Source organism: Erpetoichthys calabaricus, chromosome 3 (assembly GCF_900747795.2).
Source record: "Erpetoichthys calabaricus chromosome 3, fErpCal1.3, whole genome shotgun sequence".
Classification (NCBI taxonomy): Eukaryota; Metazoa; Chordata; class Cladistia; order Polypteriformes; family Polypteridae; genus Erpetoichthys; species Erpetoichthys calabaricus.
Window position 1 is genome coordinate 117779724 of NC_041396.2, and position 25438 is coordinate 117805161.

Consider the following 25438-nt stretch of genomic DNA (forward strand, 5'->3'; position numbering starts at 1 on the left):
AAGTCAGCTCGAAGTGATCACTCGTGTGAAGGCAGCGTCACAAAAAAACAGATCCTTAACAAATTGTTATTGGTATATTTTCCCTCAATTTAAAAAGGTTTTCTTTTCTTCTTAATAAAAATTTAAAAGCAGTACTTCGCTGGGATTTAGATATATATATATATATATTATTGATTGTGATGGACGACCGGCTACAGACTCCGGTCGCCACCCCCAGGCCGCTAGGAGGAGCCCTCCGGACAGCATGATGGTGCCCCGAGTTCCAGCAGGGCCTCATGGACTTTGTAGTTTATATACACAGCCCTGCTGGATACCTTAGGGGCCACCGGGAGTCGCTGTAGGGGGGCTAGTGGGCTCTTGTGTGCCCTATAACCCGGGAGTGCATCAGCATCACGTGACCGGAAGGAACGACGTGCTCCCAGGATGAATAAAAGGACTGTTTACCCTGACCCGGGAGGAAAACGGACTTGTGGGTTTGGCCAAGAACCACTTCCGGGTCAGGGGATATAAAAGGACTATGGGAAAGCCCACACACTGAGCTGAGCTGGGAGGTAGGGTGGCAAAGTGTCTGGGCGAGGAGGATTGGTTAGTGAGAGAGAGAGAATTATTGTGTTTATGAGTGTGGTGTGGAGAGTGCTTTGTGCACGATTTAATAGTAAAATAAATACTATTTATACTTTTACCTGGTGTTCAGAGTGGTACCTGAGGGATCAAGAGGTGGACAAAGCCTCTATCTGCTACAATATATAGATAGATGTATGTATGTCTATATATATATATATATATATATATATATATATATATATATATATATATATATATATATATATATATATATATGTATGTGTGTATATGTATATGTGTATATGTATATGTGTATATGTATATGTATATGTAGATATGTGTATATGTAGATTTATATGTAGATGTGTATATGTAGATATATATGTAGATGTGTATATGTAGATATGTTTATGTATATATATATGTTTACATAACCTCTTTAACACACTACTTCTCCGCTGCGAAGCACGGGTATTTTGCTAGTGCTAAGATAAATACTTGATATAATTTTCATGGTGAAATGCATTAAAGCATGTATTAATCATGTGGGGGCATGGCAGCGTGGAGGTTGCACTGCTGCCTCGCAGCAAGGGTGTCTCAGGTGTACCCTGCCTTGCATTTACATGTTTTTCTGGTGGGTTTACTCAGCGTGCTTCAGTTTCCTTTCAAAGTCATGTAGGATGTGGGGTTTTGTTATGCTATATTGACCCTGCTAATGTATGTTTTGCTCGTATTGATCCTGCGATGGGCTGGCGACTCGTTCAGGGATGGGCACAACCCTGAATGGATGGCATAATTAAACATGTATAATGAAGATATTTTTAAAGTTCTGAACACTCCGTGGGCTAAGTTTATAACTAGTTTTAATTTCACAAAGACATGTATTGTGTGGTGATTGGTTATGTGGAGAAAGAAAAAGGAAGGATAGGAATTGGGGTTTTGGTACGTCAGATAGAGACAGCACGCGTGCAATAAAGAAAGCCTGCTCAGAAGAACATCCATTGAATTCTGTGTTTGTGTCTCCGACCACCAGATCACAAACCCAACATTTACACAATATTTAAGGTAAACCTGTGCAATACCCATTCATACATCCAGTTTTTTGGTGCCTTGTCACACCTGCCATAAAGTTCTCTACACTGAACATACACCTGGGGACCCCTTACCGCGAGGGAGCAGCACTACCGCCTCACTACCGTGCATGTTTAATAACTGCTTTAATGCATTTCATCATGAAAATGATATCAAGTATTTATCTTAGCATTCTAAATTTTCAGAGAGCAGGAATATCATACAGTGAATGTATTCTGTGCGGTGATCGCTGTCTCCTCTTAGTGTGGAGGAAGTCAGTTTAAGAAGCGTAGTGATTAACAACTGGGTCGGGGAACACTTAAAGCATTTAATGTGTTACATTAACTTATGACGGAGTTTGAGAAAATCTAGTAAATTAAACAATGATTTTAGGATGAAGTTTAGTTTACGACATTCTACTTTAATTATAAAGTAACCTATGAGAATAAAGTGGAAATGTCGACTTTATTCTCGACATATAGTTTGTTTTTTTTTCTTCCCTGTGTCCGTATTTTTTTTTCTTCACCATGGCCCTAATACGATTCCGTACGGCTATACCTCAAATAGCATTATAAATGCAAGTTGCAGTTTTATTATTTATGCATATAGCTTAGCTTGAAGCAAGGTCCATATTAATGCAGTTTGCCTAAATGATGGTTCAGTTGGTAAAGATGTCATCACCAAGATTGCACTTGTTTTATTTTATTTTAATTTAGTGAATGCTGTGTAATGCACCTGGGCTTGAAGCCTTGAAGTAATAGTGCAACTATCAGTAATAATACAATTATTATTTATTAGTTTAAATATTATGCAGTTTAATGATGGTAAAGTTGTTTAAAAAGTCACTTTAAAGTGTCAGTGGACAAAGACTGCTAACATTAACAGAAAGTGTAGTTGTTTTACAAAAAATATTTACTATTTATTTCTTTTCTAAGACATGTTCAGTGCAATACAACATTTGACAAGCACTTCTGGATGTTTTACTAAGTCTAAATGCCTCTTTGGATGGTTGAAAATATGTTGTCAAAATTATAGTTTAAGTTGTTTGCAAAATTTGTTCAATATAAAGATTCTATATTTTGACTGCATCTGTCATGCAATGTGATTCCTTCTCTTCATTAGTGCCACCCCCTTGAAAACTATCACTTTATGGGGCAATGAAAACCTGTATTAATACTTGTGTGCATATTAAAATGTTTTTTTTGTACAATGTACAATGCTCTTGACAGTGGAATTGGTTATTCTTAGCCAGTAATTGCAGTGGAAAATGTGGTTAACATCCACTCATGCATGGGAAAAAAATACCGTCAAATACCGTGAAACCTGGATAATTTAGAAAAATACTGTGATATAGAATTTTGGTCATACCTCTCACCCATAGTTTGACTCTTATATCAGCAAAAGGTGGATACTTTGATGAATCAATAGTGTGAATAAAATTTTGTAAACTAAATGACTTCGACTTATTTTTTCCATTTGCTACTGTTTATTTGTTCTATGCCTGCATTTGATGAAATATTAAGACATTAAACTGCATGTATTTCCATAAAAACTGAAACAAATGAGGTGTTCTAAAAATTTTGACCAGTAGGGAGGGTTACGTCAGGAAGGGCATATGGTGTAAAATTTTGCCAAACCAGCATGTAGACAACAATTCTGGATGTTCCACTGTAACAACCCCTAACAGGAGCAGCCGAAAGAAGAAGTATACACATATATTTGTGGGGTTTTTTTTCTTAAAGAAATGGTGAAAACTACTTTTTTCTACTTAAGATTTGTTTCAGATAGGTACATTACATGAAAAAAAAAAAATATGTCAGCTTGTAATTTTGAGAAGCACTTTATTTTACTCCATATGTATTGTAGTTAATTATTTTTGTACATATTTTGTATTGTATTTTTTATATATTTCAAAAAATATTTATTTTAGTATTTTTATGATCACTGAAAAATAAGCCCAGAGAATTTCACTTTGTTAATAAAAAACAAAACAGATAACATCTGTGGTCTATAGTTTAATTATAAAAATACCAAACTTAACACTTTAATTTAGGACATAAGGTTTCTATGTGTCTGGTTAGGCAGTTCAAAAAAAAAAAAAAAATTATGCCAATGTAATATACATAAATTCTTGATACATTTCTACTAAATATGTATCAAACCTAGTTTTATTATTTCTACATTGACCCTAAAACACAGAAACTGGACAATAACAGCTCGCTTAATTAGGCTGGGAATGCAATTAATAACAGAACTTGGTTGGAACAAAAACCTGCGGCCACACGTAGACCCCAGGACTGACTTTGAAAACCACTGGCCTACAGAATATTTACAATAACAATGACTCCAAGCACTTCAGCTCTATATCACACTATGATGATTTAATATATTTAAATTGCAGCATACACAAGTCTCACAACAGCTGACAGTACCTTCATTTTTAAAAGAGGGACAGTAGCACTCAAATTATGTGTTCTTTCTGATGCAAGCGGTGAAAGGTAAGCAACAAATACAGATTTTTTTTTGTGTAATGGTATTAACCAATAATATTTTGTAGTAACACACTTAATGGTAACCACAGAATTTTGAAAAACCACTAAATTCTGGGTTTCTTTTGTGGAAAATCTGCATAACACCAATGTGCATGGTAGCTGAATAGTGCATGTCCATGTTCAACAACTTTCTTCTGTGCACACAATATAGTAGTACTTCAAATTTACAAATAACCAAAGCAATGAATATGTGTAAAGATGTATTAAAAGAAAACTGCATTCGTCACATTTCATAGCATCCCCTTTTCATTCATCAGATTATTTTCCAGAAGTGGCATATTTAACATTATTTTAGTAAACATACTTGTGTTTGGAACATTGTAAATATATGACTGGGTGACTTGACATGTAGATTACTCAACACGAGTACTGCAAGATTTTTTCATGGATGTTCTTGGCTTATTTGCAGTTGTCTATGATGACAAATTTTGGACACTGCTTCTATAAGAAACTATAATTTCTGTTCTGCATGAAATCATAAGATTACAATCTTGGCAATTGCTACAAACTACAATGGGTAAATAACAAATACAAAAATTATTTTTAGGTGGAGTATTCCTTTTAATGCATTGCAATCAGCAATTATCACAGAAACTCCCAAACATAACATTTTTGTTCCAGTACTAGTTCTATACTATAAACTGAAAATTTGACAGATGCACATAAACATGCACACACAAAAAAAAGGTTAAGCACAAAACACGCAAGTAGTCATTAATACAGTGGTCATAACACACCTGCTAGCATCTTCTGTGCATCTCAGTGCTAAGACATACTATACCTCTGCAGTCACCTGAATGCTCCTAGCTGTAGACAGAGCTTCTCTTGCTGCAGCAGAATTTTGCAAGTTGCCTGCTTGGGTCTCCATAACAGCTTTGCTCAGTTTGGCAAGGCCCCTCATTAGAAGAATCATATCACTAGCCATGGTGTCTTCTTTGCCTGAAAGCAAAATTAGACACTTCAATAGATAATCGAGACAGGTTAAAGTAAATGAGAAGAAAGGCCTGAAAATTATGCATATAGCAACACTGGTGCCTTTACAAATGTAGATCATAAATACAGTTCCTTAAAGTGCAGATATAAAAATATGCAAGATGCCCAAGCACAGCTATATCTTAACAAATAAAGTAGCCTAGTGACCAAGACACTGCACCTTGAAAACACAAGGCTGCCATTTCTTTCTAAGGCTCACTATTTTAACTCTTAGCAAGTAACTTAACCAGAGTTTTCTGTAACAGCAAAAATTAACCCACTCCAGCAAGAATCAGGTGCAAGGGAATACCTTGATAGGTTGCCACTCCATCACAGTACATACAGCACAGCCAATTCAGCACTGCCAATCCTCCTAATTTGCATAGCAAAGCTACCACTGCTAAAATATACATTTTATATATACACACACACACACACACATGCTGTGATAAGTTGTGCAAGAAGGGTGTACACAAAGTTGCCATGCAGGAAAGTGCTATAGAAGACTTGGGCCAATGTTAAAGAAACAAAACAGGATACAACAGGTTCTGTAATTATACCAGATGTCCTGTAATGGAAATAAGCACAGAAAATGGGGGAAGTGAGACAGATTCACAAAGAGAAACAAATAATAATTCACTAGGAAAATAGAGGGCATGTGACCTAACATTGCAGCCTGCACAGGGAATGCATTAGTATTTTCATAGTGAAAATTAAAGACTACAGAAATTTGCTACAAAGGTTGAATACCTCATGCCAGACAGACAGCAACAAATGCCCCCATGTTTTTAAAAGGGTTTGGGGGTCTAAGAAGATTGATTGGAACTATTCCGTTTCAACCCCAGTAGACTCCTGCAGTCCCCGAGTAAAGGTAGAACCATGTCTACCTCTAAAGTAAGGAAGGCCAGATGCTGGAAGTAATGCCTTTAGCAGGTTTTCAAAACACTTAGGATGAGAGATGGGGTAATACCTTCCCTTACAGCATGAAAGAAAGCAAGACAAGGACAGTGTGCAAGGCATACGTTGAAGGGAGTGCTTTAAAATTTAAATACCTATACAGTACCTGTAAAGTACAGCTGCCTTGATAATTTCAATGGATTTGACTAATTGACATAAAAAATGAACAGAATCATAATTTCCTAAATCAATTCATTGTCAATGTTCCCGCATCCCCCAACCAGATAAAGTCTTTATAGAGTTTTTGAGTATGCTAATTAATGTAGCACATTCTGCATGAGAAGGGCCCTAAAAATTTCCATAAGTTTCCTTTTATGTGGCAATATTTTACTAGAAAAACTAACAAAAACGGTAGTTTGTTCACTAAGTAAAACACAATGGTATTCCTCAGCGGCACTAGTTCCATTCGTTAATACCTCAACAATAAATGGTCTAAAACTTGAGCTGGACAAGAGATCAGTACGGTAAGTGACCAAGTTACACTAGCTCATCTGTCCGACGGTTAGTGTTTTAGTGAAATGAAGATGATTAACTTCAGAAAAATTATGCTGTTTGTGCCACATTATTTCTTCAGAAGGAACAGATAAATACAATCACATAATCTAGTAAATACGCTTGCCAGTAGCCACCTTAACATTCACAAGTGAGCTGTAGTAAAATAATGCATTAATAAAAAGACTACCTAAATATGATAGACTAGTCTGTTTAACCTGTTATGCACACCGGGGTTTTTGGAATTACTTCGCCTAAATTTCATACTGAAAAATAAACTATTATTCTGCTTATGTAATTAAGGAGCTGCAAATGGTTGAACAGTAGCAACTACAATACTCTAAATTTTTAAAAGAAGGTATTTACATAAATTAAACTTAACACCAACATCAAATAAAATACAAAATTAATTTTGTGCTTTAGGAATGTCTCTTGAAAAAAATTATTTTACAATGCATAATTATAACAATTTATGATGCACAACACTGGAATCAATTTTCTTTTGTGCCCCCACTCTGTCAGCTATCATCATCATCAAGTTTAGAAATCATATCCCATAGCATTGCAAAGTTGTACTGTTTGGCACAAGGTGTCCTGCTTCATGTAAACATTGTGTCCATTATTAGAAACATTTAGTCTCTGGCACCTAAACAATCTCTCAAAAAAGTACTGCAGTCACAGGTATATTTTTATGCTTTAGAAAAAAAAAAATACAAACATACATACATAATACATAGTTACAAATTGTTTACTATTTGCTTCAGAGAGCTATGTACTCATTCAAACCTTTACTTTCAAAATTTGTTTATTCTAGTCCTTGAAAACAATTTCAGTTTACCACAAAACACAGAAACCTTACATTCTGGACAATACACTGGAGTTTTTGTGCTGCCATTCACACAAAAAAAAAAAAAAAATTAAAAGAACATTGCAGGGATGGGGAGGCAAGAAGATTATGCTACGAACAAAATAGCTGAAACAGCTTTTTTCAGCACAGTGACAACTGGGTCCCCAGCTTCGATCAAAAGGCTCCTCATGTGAAACTTCGAGCAGGTACGCAAAGAAGCTGAAACTGGAAAAGAAGTGCTCAGAAAACTAACATAGGGAGAATGTGCAGCAGACAATGTCTGGATATGGTAACTGAACCCATGATGTTTGTATTGTTAACAAGCGCACAGCGAAATGCGCAAGTACCAAGCAGTACTTACAAATCAAGGAACTGCCTCAAGTCCTTCAGCAAACACATTGTTACATTCTGTAACTTTTCCAGAACTTCCTCAACTATAGATTTTTTCTGAAGACATTTCCCTAGTACAAAGTTCAAGTCTTATTGCACATCAACCACACGATTTGCAAGTACTCTCACAGAAGCTTGTGCGTAACAATGCACAAATATCATATGTCACTTACGCAATATACTGGAAATCAGCTACTCAATGATAATGAGTCTTTCACTGTATGTGGCTCAATATAGGTACCATCTTTGGTAAAAGCTGATTCACTCTAATGTGACAAATATTTTACAAATGAAAAAGAGCAGACATCAGTTTTGCTAAATTTAGAAAAGACCTTCTTTCGGCTCAGATATTTGTACTTATTTTAACAATATTTGTACTGGATTTAGACTTCTGAATGACTTTAAACATTTTTTAATGCAACATCCCATTCTTGTTTAGTACAGTCATAATTTCAAACTGCAAGACTCTTGAATCAAAAAGTAGCAGCCTCACTTTGATTATGACTTAACAGCAAGTAGTCTTAAAAAGCAGGAAATGACCGACATATCAGAAAATGTTGCATTTAGGTGGTCAACAACTGTGCTTGTGTACTTATCATAAATTGTAGCCTTGAAAGTAATATAGTTAGCATGTGAATTTGGGATATGAAAAAAATATTTAAACAATTATTTGATGAACGTTAGAGAAAATAAAACTTCAACATAGCCTCTATGCGCAATTGCATGCTATTTGTATAGAGATAAATCAAGTTTGCACAACTGAATCAAAACAAGTGTAATAACAAAGCAACCTCTGACAGACACAAGTAAAATGGGTTTGGGACCCTTCATAGGAGGTTCTCCAATTTTTGAGCTCTCTGATGTGCATAATCAGAATTTAATAATAAACCAAGTGCTCTCTGAGACAGTGCAGGTCAGCTCCACGGTACCAGTCACTTCCAGGAGTCTCTTGAAACCGCCACCATCCGTATTGTAACTGAGATGAGCTGGGCAGCCCTTGAAAACAACACCTCCTCTGCTTACAAGGCCTCACAACAGAGGAGATGCCCATCTGACAAGAATCGCCATCCAACCCCTACTACAAGACCAGGTCCCTGCTGTCCCAGGGCTCCAAGCAGGGCTCCCAATCCGGACCTCAACTTACAAAGGCTCAGGTTCCTGTGGCCTTCAGTGGCCCTGACAAGGCTCCTTCTCCGAGCCTCCCCAAATTTACGCAGTGTGTCCCATCAACAGGTTACCCCAGCTCCAAAATCACTCAGCTGGTGTAGCCTTCTCCAGTCCCCGAGAATCAGTCGCATGTTCAGCCTCTCTTCCCTCCTTTCTTTTAATCTCTGACTCCTTCACTCTATCTGCCAATCTTCCTCCTTTTCTCATGCAGCCTATCCCTTATATGCCTCCATGGGAACATCACCTCTAACGCAAACTGTGGAAAGCCAATGAAGCAATTATGACAGAACACATCCTTCACATGCAGGCGTTGTCCCTCTCGATAACTCCAATAACCTTCTGCAGCCGCGCAAGCATGTACACCCACGGAGATTGAGCCGGCTATTTATTTAAAATGGACCAGCTGCTTAGCCGTGGACCCACTATACTACACTCCCACACTGGCAGTTGCACCTCTTATAATACAGGCAATGAAGCAACAATGCATTTATAGTTAAAAAGCAACCAAACAAAAGTAGAAAGAAAGCATAACTTTGACAGACTGAAATACTGGCATATGCGTATGCTTGTTTAGACTAAGATAAGAAATGTCAGATTCAGGACACAATACAGTGAGCACAACAAGCAATGATTCTCAACAGTTATAACAGTTGTCAATGTCAGCAAGCAAATCCTGCTTTAACAATTATAAGCAATAATGGTGTTAATTGGAGCTGAGAAGTTTATTCTGCTTACATGTACATTGGTAGGCTGGTGGTGTGCAGAGTGTGCATGATAATATTTTAGTTTTCACAAAAGAAAATATTGAGTTTTAAAAATGTTGCATTTAAAACAGAACACTCCATGCTCTTACAGTTTTTTTTCTCTTTGTTTCCACTGGAGTGGTGAAACTTTGCAACTATAAGCGTTAGTGCTTGTTTGTTCTTTCAGTACTTTAGTTTTAATTTACAGAATAACTTAAATCTACACGGTCATAGTCTAACTTTTTTAATGCATTGTAATGCCACAAAGAGATGTACCGCCATTTAAAAGTATGTAGTATCCCTCAGCAAAGGAATGGATAATATTTGTAAGAGAAGTGCTTCCTTACATCGGTCACTTCTTGACATTTGCTGTAAGGGAGGTCTATGCTTACAAACTAAAACATGTCGCACTTTATGTTGAGTAAATGTGTGTTATCTAACTGAATAAAGCTCACCCTCATCCATTATTCATATTCCTTTCTACTTGATTCCCCTTTTCAGATATTCACCTGAAATGGTTAAAATGAAAAGAATCAACTGCGAGTGACAAGCTACTTTACAACCCACATCATATCAGCCCTAGCATGGACCAAGCAAGAGAAAGCACATTTACAGGGCAACAAGAAGAAAATGAGAAAGGCACCCTAATAGCAAACAAGAGAAGGCATGCTGCTAGGGATGTCATAACAAATTATATTTCGATACCAAGTCAATACCAAAATGGAAAGAAAGTATTGGTAAGTAAGTGAAAGTCGGTACCAAACTAATGAGTGAATGCAAGTAAACAAATTACTTTGGAAGGCACAATAACATGCAATAAAAGAGTTAGTAAAAACTATATATGCAAATTTTTTATATTGCTACAGCACTGCATTGAAACACATTGAAAATACAAAAACAGCAGAAATCAGGACTGGATATGCTTTTTAATCAAAACAATTTGTGTGTGCAAATGTTGGAATCATGTTTATCACTTTAAACAAAGGGTGGGCAAAATACCCATTATGGAATTGGTTCAGAAATAAATTTGTGCATGCTTTGACAGTGTAGGATGTTACCAATTAGATACACTTAACACTAGAATAACCAGAGCCTATGAAAAAACTCCTAGATCCACCCCACCAATAATTACATTTCATGGCTTGTTAGTGCTTTAACTCTGCTATGTCAAGTCATTCTCATATCCTAGATTTTTTTTCCCCCATTCTAAGGATATCATCCAAATACTTTGAAGTGTAAAACGGATGGGCAATTCTCAGTCCTTCACTTTTTTCTCTTCTCTTTCCTTCCAAGTACAGCAATACCTTGACTTATGAGTGTCCCAACTAGCGAGTTTTTTGAGATACGAGCATTCTCTTGGACGATTTTTTGCTTTGAGTTGAGAGCTAAAATTTGGGTTACGAGCTAGCTTCAGATACCCCACCCCACCGCTAATTCGTGCAGCTCGCCACAGTGAATGCCGCAACATCCCATGTCTCACTCGTTCACTTTAAGCAGTTATCTTGCAGTGGAGGCTTCAGTGTTGTGCTCGCAGTTATTTTGCAAAACTTCATCTTTCCAACTATGGGTCCAAAGAAAGTGAGTGCGAAGGACAGTGCAGAGAAGAAGTGGATGATGTGCATTGAATTAAAGGAAGAAATTATAGAAAAACATGAGCAAGGTGTGCGTGTAGTCGATTTGGCGAAGCAGTATAAGCGTAGCACTTCTACAATCTGCACCATACTGAAGCAGAAGGAGTCGATAAAGGCAATAACGCCAGCCAAGGGAGTTAAACTCATTTCTAAACAGCGGACATCTATCCATGAAAATATGGAGAAGCTGCTGATTGTGTGGTTGACAGAGAAGCAGCTCGCAGGAGATACCGTGACGGAGGCTATAATCTGTGAGAAGGCACGAGCGATTTACGTTGATTTGCAGCAGCAGCAGCACTTTGACAGACTTGGCATCGGGCGAGCCATTTAAAGCCAGTCGGGGCTGGTTTGAGAATTTTAAAAAGAGGACCGGCATTCACTTTGTTGTCAGGCATGGTGAGGCAGCGAGCGAGGATATGAAGGCAGCTGAGGATTACCTCAAAACTTTTGCAGGAATAATAGCGGCCGAAGGATACATCCCCCAGCAAGCCTGGACATGGATGAAGGTGAAATCAATGAGCTCATCGAGGAGCACTCTAAGGAACTGACAACGGAGGAGCTAAAGGAGCTACGGACGTAGCAGCACACGAAGGATTTGAAGGAAATAAGTGACGCGGAGGAAGTTATCTCTACAAGTGAGATAAAGGAAATGTTGGGAATGTGGGAGAAACTTTCAGACTTTATTCAAAAGAAACACCCAGAAAAAGTTTCAACTGGGTGCGCGACTGCGCTATTTAATGACACTTGCATGACGCATTTTAGAAACATTCTGAAAGGGAGGATGAAACAGACCTCATTGGACAGGTTTTTTTCGAAAACCCCTGCAGATGAAAGTGGGGAAGGTGCGGCGAAAAGGGCTAAAATCAGTGAATAACATTCAGTTCAGCCTTTCTCCACCACCTCCGTCAGCATCTTCAACTCGTCTGATCTCCAAGGTAAATGCTGTACATTATACTGTACTGTACTTAATAAAACCAGTTTATTGCAGTACATTCTATTGTATTGTGTTTTTATACAATATTCGTTATTTATAAGTATATTTTTCTTATTTAAAAACATGTAATACAAAAATTGCAGTGTTTTTTGGGGTCCGGAACGGATTAATGGCATTTCAATTCATTCAATGGGGAAAATTAATTTGAGATAAGAGCATTTTGATTTATGAGCTCGGTCACGGAACGAATTAAACTTGTATCTCAAGGTATCACTGTATTTAATTAAACCAAATAATGCATGATAAATACAGGTGTAAAGGGTAACAAGCAAAATTGATAACTGCTGGTTTCTTTTGTCATTTGCATCTTATTGCTAATAAGGAGCAACTAAAAACAGAGAATGCAGCTGTTTAAGACTTAAATAAGCAATAAGGGTTCAAAATCTTAACGAGGGAGATAGCTAAAATGAAGCAGAAGTGTTTGTAGAGCAATAAGTGCTTCTTATTAAGCAATTGGGTTGGAACAAAAACCTGCAGCCACTGCGGCCCACCAGGAATGACTTTTCCCACCCCGGTCTACACCGTTGCCCAGTTAACATTCGGGCACGACACTTACACAAGACATGCCTATACCGTTGCCCAAATAATGCTCTGCACTAACATTGCTGGCACTTTAACAGCCCGAGTAAAACTTGGGTCTTAGGTGAGACGCGTTTATACCGTTGCCCGAGTGACAGTTGGTGCTAACACTTTTAGTACTGTTTTTACAGCCCGAGTGATGCTCAGGTTTAATGCTATGAATGTTAAACTCTCCTATAATCGGCTACTTGCACTGCGATCGCGAGCACCTAAGCAGCTCAGTTCCACAGATGAAAAGGGCAATGTGCTGGAGCAGGAGTAAAAGCAAGGCAAAACAGGTTTGAAAACTGTTCTACTGTAATGGGTAATGTTTGATTGGTGTCAAATAAGATGAATATGAAAAGAGACGGAAGGGGGACTGGTCATCTATGTGAATGATGAATGGTGTAAAATGGAGTATATTACAATTAAAACTATAGATTGTAATTCAGACTTTGAAATTCTGGCTCTCGGAATTCATCCACATTATTTGCCCAGGCTACATCATCCTTGTTAATGTTTATATTCCTCCCTCTGCAAATGGGGACCTACCAACACAGATGATTAATTCTGTCACCAACACTTCAATGATGTCTCAATCTGACTCTACAGTTATAATATGTGGGGACTTCAAACATGTGACTTAGAAATTTGTCATTGTTTGCTCCAATCAGTGTGACAAATTGCACTTGAGGAAATAACAAGCTGGATATTCAAAGGTTAAGATGCCTTTAAGTGTATTCCACAGGCTCCGTTAGGCACATCTGACCACAACCTGATTCATCTTATTCCCAGCTACACACCTGTTATTAGAGGGCAACCTGGTACCACCAGAATATTGAGGAAGTGGAGCCTGAAGGCTGAAATGACTCTGAATTAGTGCTGGGCGCTATGACCAAAATTCTTTATCACAGTATTTTTCAAAATTATACAGGTTTCACTATATTATACAGTATTTTTTTTCCCCCATGATGAGTGGATGTTAACCACATTTTCCACTGCAATTACTGGCTAAGAATAACCTATTCCACTGTCATGAGAATTGTACATTGTACAAAATAACATTTTAATGTGCACACAAGTATTAATACAGGTTTGCATGGCCCCATAAAGTGATAGTTTTCAAGGGGGTGGCACTAATGAAGAGAAGGAATCACATTGCATGACAGATACAGTCAAAATATAGAGCCTTTTTATTGAACAAAGTTTGCAAACAACTTAAACTAAAATTTTGACATCATACTTTCAACCATCCAAAGAGGCATTTCGACTTAGTAAAATATCCAGAGGTGCTTGTCAAAAGTTGTATTGCACTGAAAATGTCTTAGAAAAGGAATAAATAGTAAATATTTTTTGTAAACCAACTACGCTTGTTAAAGTTAACAATCTCTGTCCACTGACACGTTAAAGTGACTTTTTAAACAACTTTACCATCATTAAACTGCATAACATCTAAACTAATAAATAATAGTGCAACTTCCAGTAATAATACTATTACTTCCAAGACTTCAAAGCCCAGGTGCATTACACAGTATTCACCAAATTAAAATAAATTAAAATAAAACAAGTGCATCTTGGTGATGAGATCTTTACCAACTGAACCATCATTAAGGCAAACTGCATTAATATGGACCTTGTTTGAAGCTAAGCTATATACATAAATAATAAAACTGCAACTTGCATTTATAATGCTATTTGTGGTATAGCCCTATGGAAGCGTATTAGGGCCATGGTAAAGAAAGAAAAAAAAAAAAAACTGTTGAGATTAAAGTCAACATTTCTACTTTATTCTCATAATTTATTTAGTTTACGACATTCTACTTTAAATGACAAAACTTCATCCTAAAATCAATGTTTAACTTACTAGATTTTCTCAAACTCTGTCATAAATTAATGTACCACATTAAATGCTTTGTGTTAAGTGTTCCCCGACTCAGTTGTTAATCGCTGCGCGCTTCTTAAACTGACTTCCTCTGCACTAATATCACTTCATGATAATCCGGCTCTGGGAAAATGTAGAATGCTAAGATAAATTTTCATGATGAAATGCATTAAAGCAGGTATTAAACATGCACGGTAGTGTTGCTCCCTCGCAGTAAGGGGTCCCCAGGTGAATGTTCAGTGTACAGAACTTTATGGCAGGTGTGACAAAGCTCCAAAAAACTGGATGTATGAATGGGTATCGCACAGGTTTAACCTAAATATTGTGTAAATATTGGGTTTGTGATCTGGTGGTCGGAGACACAAACACAGAATTCAATGGATGTTCTTCTGAGCGAGCTTTCTTTATTGCATGCGTGCTGTCTCTGTCTGACGTACCAAACGCGCAGTTCCTATCTTTCCTTTTTCTTTCTCCACATAACCAATTACCACACGATAAACGTCTTTGTGAATTTAAACCTAATTATAAACTTAGACCACAGAGTGTTCAGAACTTTAAAAAAATCCTTTGTTATACATGTTTAATTATGCCATCCAATCAGGGTTGCGCCCATCCCAGCAAGCATTGTGTGCGAGGCAGGAGCAAATCCTGAAAGTGGAGCCAGCACATTGCAGGGTGAATACAAGCAATACATACACTAGCAGGATCAATATAGTCTTACAAAACCCCACATCCTATAGGACTTTGAAAAAAAACTGAAGCACGCCGAGTAAACCCACCAGAAATACATGCAAATTCAAGGCAGGAAACACCAGGGACCCCCTTGCGGCGACGCAGCAGTGCACCCTCAACGCCACAGTGCCCCCACATGATTAATACATGCTTTAATGATGTCATTTTCATGATGAAATATTAGTATTTATCTTAGCATTCTAAATGTTCAGGGAGCAGGAATATCATGAAATTAAATGTATTCTGTGTGGTAATTGCTGCCTGCACCTCCTCGTAGTGCAAGAGGAAGTCATTTTAAGAAGCACATAGCGATTAACATGGCTCAGGGAACACTTAACACAAAGCATTTAATGTGCTACATAACTTATGACGGGGTTTGAGAAAATCTAGTAAATTAAATATTCATTTTAAGATTAAGTTTGTTTTACGATGTTCTACTTTAATGACAAATTACGAGAATAAAGTCAATATGTCAACTTTATTCTCGTCATAAGCGTCGAGATTAAAGTGGAAAAGTCGAGAATAAATTCAACATGTCGTCACACTATTACACAGTACCCAGGTACATACACAGTATTGAGGGGAAAAAAAAAAACAAGTACAACTTGGCTTACAGTATTATTCAGTATTATAGAAACAGTACTCACACATGTGAACATAATGGTCCACATCCAACCTTTTAAACCAAAGTATCTACAGACAACAGACAAGGGTCCTTTTTTCGGCAAAAGCTCTTCTGGGTCATCATGTTCAAGTTTATCGTCTGCTACAGCTTCAGTTTCAGAATGTTCTCTGTCCATTTTCACCGTTCAATACCTCCACTAACGCATGTACTCCGTTGCATTCGTGTTTAGCGGTGCAGCAGTGAAAAAGGGCCCGAACATTGTTTAGGCTATTTAAACCGGTGTTGCGGTATAAGACAAATCCATATCATAACAAAAATAAACGGTTTTTGTTATGAACCGGTATACCGCCCTGCACTACTCTTGCTTTTAACTGACAGAATGGGGAATACTGTGCGACTCACATTGGGACAATATTCAGGAACTTTTTCACTGCATCACAGACTTTATTAACTTCAGTGTCAACACTGGCACCCACAAAGACAGTGTGTTGCTTTTCAAACAACAAGCCCTGGAATACTAAAGAGCTAAAAGGTCTACAGAAAGAAAAAGAGCATTTAAACCCTGTAAAAAGGGACATTAAAGGACAAACAGTATGCTAGAGAAGAATATATATTTGCTCTTGTTGACTTCTAAATTAGGCAGTTAGTGTAATATTTAAAATGCCGGTTATAAACTCCCAATAAGAGTTTTGCATGACTGCAAAAATATTAATCCCATTATAACTAGGGTTGGTAACAATTAATGGATGTTCAATTGAGAGGTTAAGCATTTCACTGAACATGCATGCAAATGATTAATTTAAAGTTACAAGTGGAAATTTAATTGCCTTGACGCATTAAGATTGCAACAGATCGTTTCATACCTAGAAAACAGAATAAATCCCTTCATCAAAATAAAGCATGCTAAAGCAACTCAGGATTAGAAGCATTTCACAGAGTTAAAAACAAAACATATATAATTTTCCACTCTATGTTAAAATTCATACACTATCCACCTCTTTCTTTAATTTAATGGTACTAGATGAAAAAAAGAATTTTGAAACAATTCTATAACTCCTTTGTACAAGTTAAATCAGGTCAAAAGGACAATTGTTACGTTCATAAGGCATACACAAAATTTTGAGTAGTAAAACTCAGACGAAAATCTGTAGCTCTCCACTGCTTGTTCTTACAACAGATTATAACTAGTAGCAGCAGAATTCAACAAAAGAAAACAAGCAACTCGACTCTGGACAGATATGGTAACTTTCAGGGCTATAATGCCCTGACTTAAGAAATAAGCAACCACCTGCCAGAAAAATAAAAAAATGTTCACTTAAGATTATAGAAACAACTAAAAATTAAGTATTGCCTTTAAGGATTTCATAATTTATTTAAATTTACCAATTCATCTTAATAATAATAATAATAATACATTTTATTTATATAGCACCTTGCCCATGCCTTTCAAAGTGTCACTGCTAAATGAAACCACATTAAACAGATCTCCAAATAAGTCATGTTTATGTTTAATTTGAGGTCTTGTATGACAGGCAGTTGTTCTGAGTCAGTGTGCCACTGCAGATGGATCACAGACCACCTTTTGAAGAATGATGACACAGCTTTGCTATGCTGGTTTGCTGACCATGTTTTCTGCTATAGGCTTAAAGAGATATTGTACTTAATTTCAATCCAAAACTGGGGAATTCTCAAGTGTTTTTCTGGTCTCCGTTTACATAAATTTTGAAGGACAACACCAGTCATGTATTTGAATGACTTGAATAACATTTTTACAGAATATGGTCATATATATCCTGAGGGATTATTTGTTAATACCATGGACTTAAAGCAAACTTAAGAAATCTTAAAGAACATACTCTTAATATCACCAGAATGTCACCTACCCTGGCATGACTGTTAAAATAAACTTACTGCTTAATACTGTATCCCCAAACTGGACAGTCCAATCTTCTGTCAGAATTTCTGTTACTAGTTTACAAACATAAACTGAAGTAGGAGTTGTTCGCTAGAAGGAAAAAAAAAAAAAAGCTAGCTAATGTCTATAAGGAATCCTGTCCATATGGATTTTTAAGAGCATATTTTGGAAGCCTTTAACAAATAAACGTTGAGATAATCTAATGGACAACACACCAACAACATTTATTTATATAGCACATTTTCATACAAAAAGTTGCTGAAAGTGCTTTATATAATGAAAAGAAGAAAAATAAAAGACAAAATAAGAAATTAAGACAACATTAGTTAACATAGAAAGGAGTAAGGTCCGATGGCCAGGGTGGACAGAAAAAACAAAAAAAACTCCAGAAGGCTGGAGAAAAAAAATAAAATCTGTAGGGGTTCCAGGCCACGAGACCGCCCAGTCCCCTCTGTGGATGTGATCCTGCCAGTCCATACATGCAGACATCTGTTCATAAGGAAATCTAAGGTCCAGTTACAGAGTTTGTCAGGAAGTTAAAAGTTAAGGAAATTAGCCAACAGTTTTTTTTTTTTTTTTTATTTGTTGATATTTGCAGATAATAATACTGTACCAAGGAGGTTATGTTAATATGTCATGCATACTAACATTGCAGCTCTGAGACTTAGGCCAGGGATTTACTTAACGTTACGCATCACGCAAGCTTCAGGACGTACTACATATATTTGCTTTCATACTTCAAGTAAATCTGGAGGATTCCACCAGGTGGCAGTGTGAGAAATCATCACAATGAGAAAACAATGTCTGGTTTCATTGTGTTATGAGTCAAGGGAAAAATTCTTTGCATTCCAATGCTGTTGCGAAGGTATCACATCGTTATGATGGGGAATATGCGACACTTCTATGCCCTATGTGAAAAATGGATGAAGAAAAGCACCATGAAGACATTTGCATCTCAGCATTTAAGTTTGATGATTGCTTCACTGCATCAAACCATTCATCAATCATCGAAGCACACAGATTGATCCTGTTGGAGCTGCAAGCCTGTCGTCATATGTTGACAGTAAAAAATGATGCTGACATCACATACCAAAACTTAAAACATACATACCACCCATATTTTTGCTAGTACTGCAACTCACACATGCATTTGTGTTCATTTCTGAGGACGTGCACAGACGAGACGTGAACACAACACAACACTGGTAACGTGTGGTAGCCATGCATGTGCATGTAAGGATTCTCAGCATTAAGTATAAAGTGGCCATTAAAGAGAAACAGTGCTGGCACTTAGCTATTTGGAGATTTCTGGTTTACACAAATAAAGAGTTCAAGCATAAAGGATGGGTGGAGCATGTGAGGGGCAGCACTGACCAATAGGGTACATGGATGGATGAATGAAGAAGTAAAGATATCCTGGGGCCTCATGTATAACACAGTGCGTAGAACTCACACTATAACATGGCGTAAGCACAAAAGTGGGAATGTGCGTATGCACAGAAAAATCCAGATGCAGGAATCTGTACGTACGCAAACTTTCACGTTCTTCCACGTGCACGCGCCTTCTGTCCCGCCCCAACTCCTCCCAGAATTACGCCTCTTTGAATATACAAATCAATATAAATAGCCTTCTGAGAAAAGACAATGGGAAAAGCACAGGGGAAAATAAGAATTTCAGCGAATACCAAGTGGTGGCAAAGGAAAAACGTACTATTTGTTGGTTTAAACAGTGGTATAATCAACAAAAGGAAGTTGATCGAGTGACAAAGTGTCGGAGAAACTCGAAAGCTCAAGTTCACAAAGTCACACAGTGCCCGAAATAAAAAAGAAATCACATATCAAAGTCGCCGTGAAAAGGCAAGTCGTAGCCCACCGTGTGAGTGTCATATGAAAGCTTATTAGGGTACAGACAAAAAAATAGGCACACAGTGGGAAAAAAGCACGAAATGTCAACTTTAATCTCGAAATTTCCACTTTAATCACGTAGTTTATTTTGCCATTAAAGTAGAACATCATAAACTTCATCTTAAAATCGTTTAATTTACTAGTTTCTCAAATCCCATTGTAACTAAAGTAGGACGTTAAATGCTTTGTTCTGTATTTGATCTTCTTTGTGCTCTGTGTGTGAATCACTACCTGCTTCTTAAACGGGCTTTCTCTTTCTCCAACAGGACACATAATCCATTACATTCGTGATATTACAGCTCTCTGAATAATTAAAATACTGAGATGTATACGTGATATCTTTTTCATGATGATAGGAATGAAAGCATGTTATTAAACATGGGAACATGGTGGCGCAGTGCTTGTTCATATCTCATGCAAGAGGCTTGTTGCACCATGCGCGACCTTCAATGAAATAATTTATCTCAGCAGTACTGTCTCTTTCAAGCGTACTAACCTCCAATTCCTGTCCTTACTTTTTTTTCTCCAAATACCCAATCGCTACACAATCAGCTATGTAATAGACGTCAAGCCATTTGTAAGCTTAGAACGCCGATTCTTCAAAACTTTTAAGGAACATTGAAATATCTTCGTAGTACATGTTTAATTATTCTGTCCATCTATCTTTCCAGTGTCGCGTCAGCGCAAGAATATAACGCAATGCAGCAACAATCACTGAACTAGCTAGCACTGCGGCACCGTGTCCTCACATGTTTAAATTATTAACAATACAGATTATTTAAATGAAGTTAAAGTTTTATCTGTGTAATATAATCAACATATTTTGCTGCATTTCATCTTAAAAATGAATACCGTCATCATATGTAAATACGCACTTTATAAAGTGGCGCAGGTTGTGCAAATTATAACTGTAGTGTAAGTTTACAGTGAGGTAATTGTACTTATAAGTAAACAGTTCTACAAGGAGCACTTGTTGGACTGATTGAGTGTGTTTAGAAAAGGTTTCATCCCAAGAACTGTAAACCGCGAAGTCCGTACTGGGAAGTCTCTAAAGCGTTTTGCTGTGGCTCAGGCAGCGTCTGCTTCATGCTGTATACCGATATTTCTCTTTCCGATCAGCTGCTGCTGTGATTCCCCACTCAGATACAGTGATATAAACACTCCGAGTGATGCAGTGAGAGTAATATGGAAAAGGATGATCTGCTGTGGCAACCCTTAACGGGGGCAGCTGAAAGAAGAAGAAGATGCAGTGAGAGTTACAACGCTAAAGCAGTTATAGTATTTGGAATACTATGGCTATTCCCTGGACCATTATATTGCTGCAGGTTAATTACAATCAGATGCATTACACTAATAAACAATATGCAGTTAGTTTCAGTGTATTTATAAAGCCGCGTCAGGAATGTGGAGCTAAGAAAGAAAGGGTGACCACACAGGAACAGTAGCACTGCTTTGACGCAAGGTGCCGCCAGTCTGCAAAACCGAGTGGAGAAATTGCGTACGCCAAGGTATGAGTTACCGTGGAATTGTGCGTGGCTTTACGCCAAGTTTAGGTTTTATACATCGCGATTTGAGCATGGAAACGGGAGTACGCAACATTTCTGTGCGTACGCACCGTTTATACATGAGGCCCCTGGACAGGAAAAACAGATGGCATGATAATTAGTGGCAGAGTGAATTATGAAGTAAACGATGGAATGTTCGGTGAAGCTCAAGTAAGATGTGGTGAGCAAGCATGCTATAAAGTTTGAGTTGGGTGCCAAGCACTGTGACTAATAACAGGGGCAGAAGAAACCCCAAAATCTGATTCAAGTTACAATTTTTGCATTATGCCACAAAGAAGTAATTATATTTGTATCCAAAATTACCATTATTCCTAATCCCCCATTTTAATACAAAACCATACCACTTCCTGTAAATATGACTTTTGCAATAACTTTCAACAAAATCCAATGTCAGTCACTAGAAAAAGCAGGAATTAATCTACAGCAGTAAGGCTGTATTCATGGGCAAATGTAAGTAGCATGTTCAAAAGGAAGGGGATCCAGTGAACTAAAAAAAAAACACTAAAAATATGTATATTATAGGCAGAAAATTACTTGGTTTATTTAGTAGTTCTGATATATCTGATTAACTGATGGCACTATAACCAAGGCCCACAGTCTTAAGAAATTTCCCAGGCAATGATAACAAAGCTAACATCAACATAAACTTCGGCTCTTATCTAAAGGGCTCCATAATGTCTTTAATCTTTAGTGGAAATCATAGATAGCTTTCTCCATCTGTAATAAGCAGCTTCTGCTGTTTTAAAAAGGCGAACAGTTTTACTGAAGATCTCAGCCATAACCTCACTTTTAGCAAACATTACAGGAAAACTGACAGCATAAACCAGTAGACTCGGGAGTAGTTTTTAGCCACAGGCTATAATATTATTGAAGAGTCAGTCACAATAAAAAAAATACTGTAATGCCCTTGTAAATATTTAAGTGAAAATTTTATCATTAAATTTCCACATGAAAACTTGAACTTGAAAATGTAAAAACAGAGGCTAAGTGGTTGCAAAAAGATTTGTAAAATGAAGCCTAATATTCCACGATGACCTAATGGCGTATTTTAAAATACGCTTTATGCCATCCACAGAAACTGAGCAGGCTGAAAAGACCAAAGTTACTCTGAAAGTTACTTTTCTCTGCTTAACTTTGGAACATAAGCACAGGATTGTTAGCATTTGCAGTGCTAGTTTCAGGGGTAACTTTTATTAACAGGTCATTAGTCTAATCAGTAGATACTGTTTATATGAAGGTTCACAAAGTATTAAAGTATTTATATTTGTATCATTAAAAACCTTTGTTTACACTAATATTAACTAAACACAACAAAATTAACACTTTAGGGTTTTCTCTTGCACTTTAACAATCTCACAAAACATATTGCAGATGCACTTTTTTTTTTTTTTTTTTTTAAAAAGAGAACTATATACACACACTATCACTCTATAGCAAAAAGTAAACAATCTGTAACTATTTATGTATAATTATAAATTCATCCAAACCTTATTTTCAAAATTATTTTTTAGGCCAGTCCTTGAAACAATTTCTCTTCATCACTAGACAGAGATACTTTACATTCTGTACAAAAAAATGGGAGTTTGTACTACAATTCAACCATCTTCTCCTGCCTTCTGTTATAGTTGCCCCACAGCAGTTTTCTGTGTCTATTTTTTTTGCAGTTTTTTTTATTTTTTTTTATTTCATTTTATGTCTGGAATAAACTAGGTACATACATACATTTTCTTGCCAGCTACTTCCAGTGTCGAGATACAAGAGTTGGGACAATGACCTTCCTGGCAACCTTGGGCACAGGGTCCCCCAGAGATAGTCATACACACACGCACGCACACGCACACGCACACACACACGCACACAAAGTGTTCCTCAGCAACTTTTAGGTTGCAGGTGGCAGTCATGTCATAAGCACATGAGACCTGATTTTAACCCCTACGCAGTTCTAATCAGGTTTGCATCAACAAAGCACACACTTCAACCTTCCCCACACCCTGGCCGCTCTTCAACTTTATTTGATTTAAAACAGAATAAAAAAATACTCCACCCCACAATCTATCTTTTCGGTGGAGAAGGGGCATGGTGGGATTATACTATGAACAAGACACTAGTTCAAACAGCTTTCTTTTCCATATGTGTTTGTGACACAGCAACTTGAGTGGCGTGATACAGTGACATTAGATTGAAGAACAATCCTCCATGAAAGTTAGTGCTGTATGATTCAGTGACATTCAATATGCGGGGATTGGAGTCCCCATGTGAAACTACAAGGAGTAGCAGGGCCCAGAACAATACAAATACTGTACATTCCATCGAAAAGTGATCTCCCGTGAAAGTTTGCATAGTGTGATTCAGTGACATTCATTCAGGGTTTTGGGGTCCCCACGTGAATCTGCTATTAGCAGAATGGCACAGCATTATATGAATACATTTGTTCAAAGAGTGGGTCTCTGTGAAAGTTTGTATGGCCAGCAACATTTCGATCAATGTGCACCTCATGTGAAACTTCGAGCAGGTAGGCAAAGACGCTGAAACTGGAAGAGCACTGCTCAGAAAAAATGACATAGGAGGAACATGTAGCACACAGCATCCAAATGTGATAAATAAACCCATAACTCTTGAACCATATAAGTGCACGCCGAGCAAGCACAGAGAAAGAAATTCACTCTTTTTGAAAAAGTGTTATTAGGGTCCAGACTCATAATAATGCATGTTTACCATAAAATTTTAATCTCTGGTTTGCCTACGCACTCTTGTAGCTATGATTTATTACAACACTCATTTGCTGTTTAGAGCAGTTTGTATCTGTGAAACATCAATCTCTGACACAATAAGAATACAAAATGGAATACAGTAATTGGCATTTTTCACGATTAATATATCGCAGCAAGTGTAATCATAATCACATATATACAATTAATAGGGCAACCCTAGTTATAAAAAAAAACAACATTGATAATGTAATGCAATTAAATGCATTCATAGACTACATTAGATACACAATACTGTAAAACACTTTAAAAAGCACGTAAGTAAAAACATAGCCCCAATAGGCTCAATCACTTTCACAGACAACAGACCCCATCTCAAATGATATAAAAATTGCATTGTTTTGTTACTAGTTGTTGGTTGCGTACGGTCTAACTAATCATAGTTCAGCAGTGAAGCTGTTTAAATTGTAACATAAATACAGATTACATATTTGGTTACTCTATGTTTACAGAGAGATGCTTACATAATTCCCTTGCTCTTACACTTCTAGATATTTGACTTTTTTGCATATGTGAAGCATTAGGAAAAGTGAGCTGGTGCAACAGAAGCTTACACATGCACACCTCCCCCAGGATGTGACTAACTTGTATTGAGGATTAATAAAGCCATCAGGAACAGCTGTTGGACAAGTGAAAGATGTAATTTTGAAACAGTCAGCTATTCTGTAATTGGGGTTGAACATCACATTTCTCAATTTTAAGATAGGCAACTTTCTCCAATGCTTTTCAAAGGTAGATACTGAAAATTCAATAATGTGGAAAGTTTTCTCTATTTGGGATATCCCAACAAAAATGTAACTTTCCCTACAAATTTCCTTAAGGAGTAAGTGTGCCAAATTCCAATAAAACAGGTCCATGGGTTGCAGATTGTTTCATGTTAAAAGACAGACATGGCAGTCACAGAAGCTGATTTTTCATATTATATCAGAACATAACTAAAAATGTCTCCTGGTCTGATAATTCTCAATTTTTGTTGAAAGTTGCAGATGACAGGGTTAAAATCTGGCATAGGTAACATGAATGCATGATCCATTTCACCTTGTCAATGGTACAGGCTGGTGGCAGTGTAATCATGTATTTTTTTCACACACATTAGACCGGTCATAAA

At 37.1% G+C, this 25438-nt stretch overlaps 1 protein-coding gene across 1 annotated transcript in view; it reads right to left on the reverse strand.

Annotated features, from left to right (window-relative positions):
- LOC114644763 (atypical kinase COQ8A, mitochondrial-like) overlaps positions 1–25438 on the reverse strand; it is a 257203-nt gene that overhangs the window by 222311 nt on the left and 9454 nt on the right. The window contains exon 2 of the mRNA XM_051924269.1: positions 4969–5126. Within this exon, the coding sequence (XP_051780229.1) occupies positions 4969–5112 (144 nt within the window). The 5' untranslated portion in view covers positions 5113–5126. The remainder of the gene's footprint in view (positions 1–4968; positions 5127–25438) is intronic.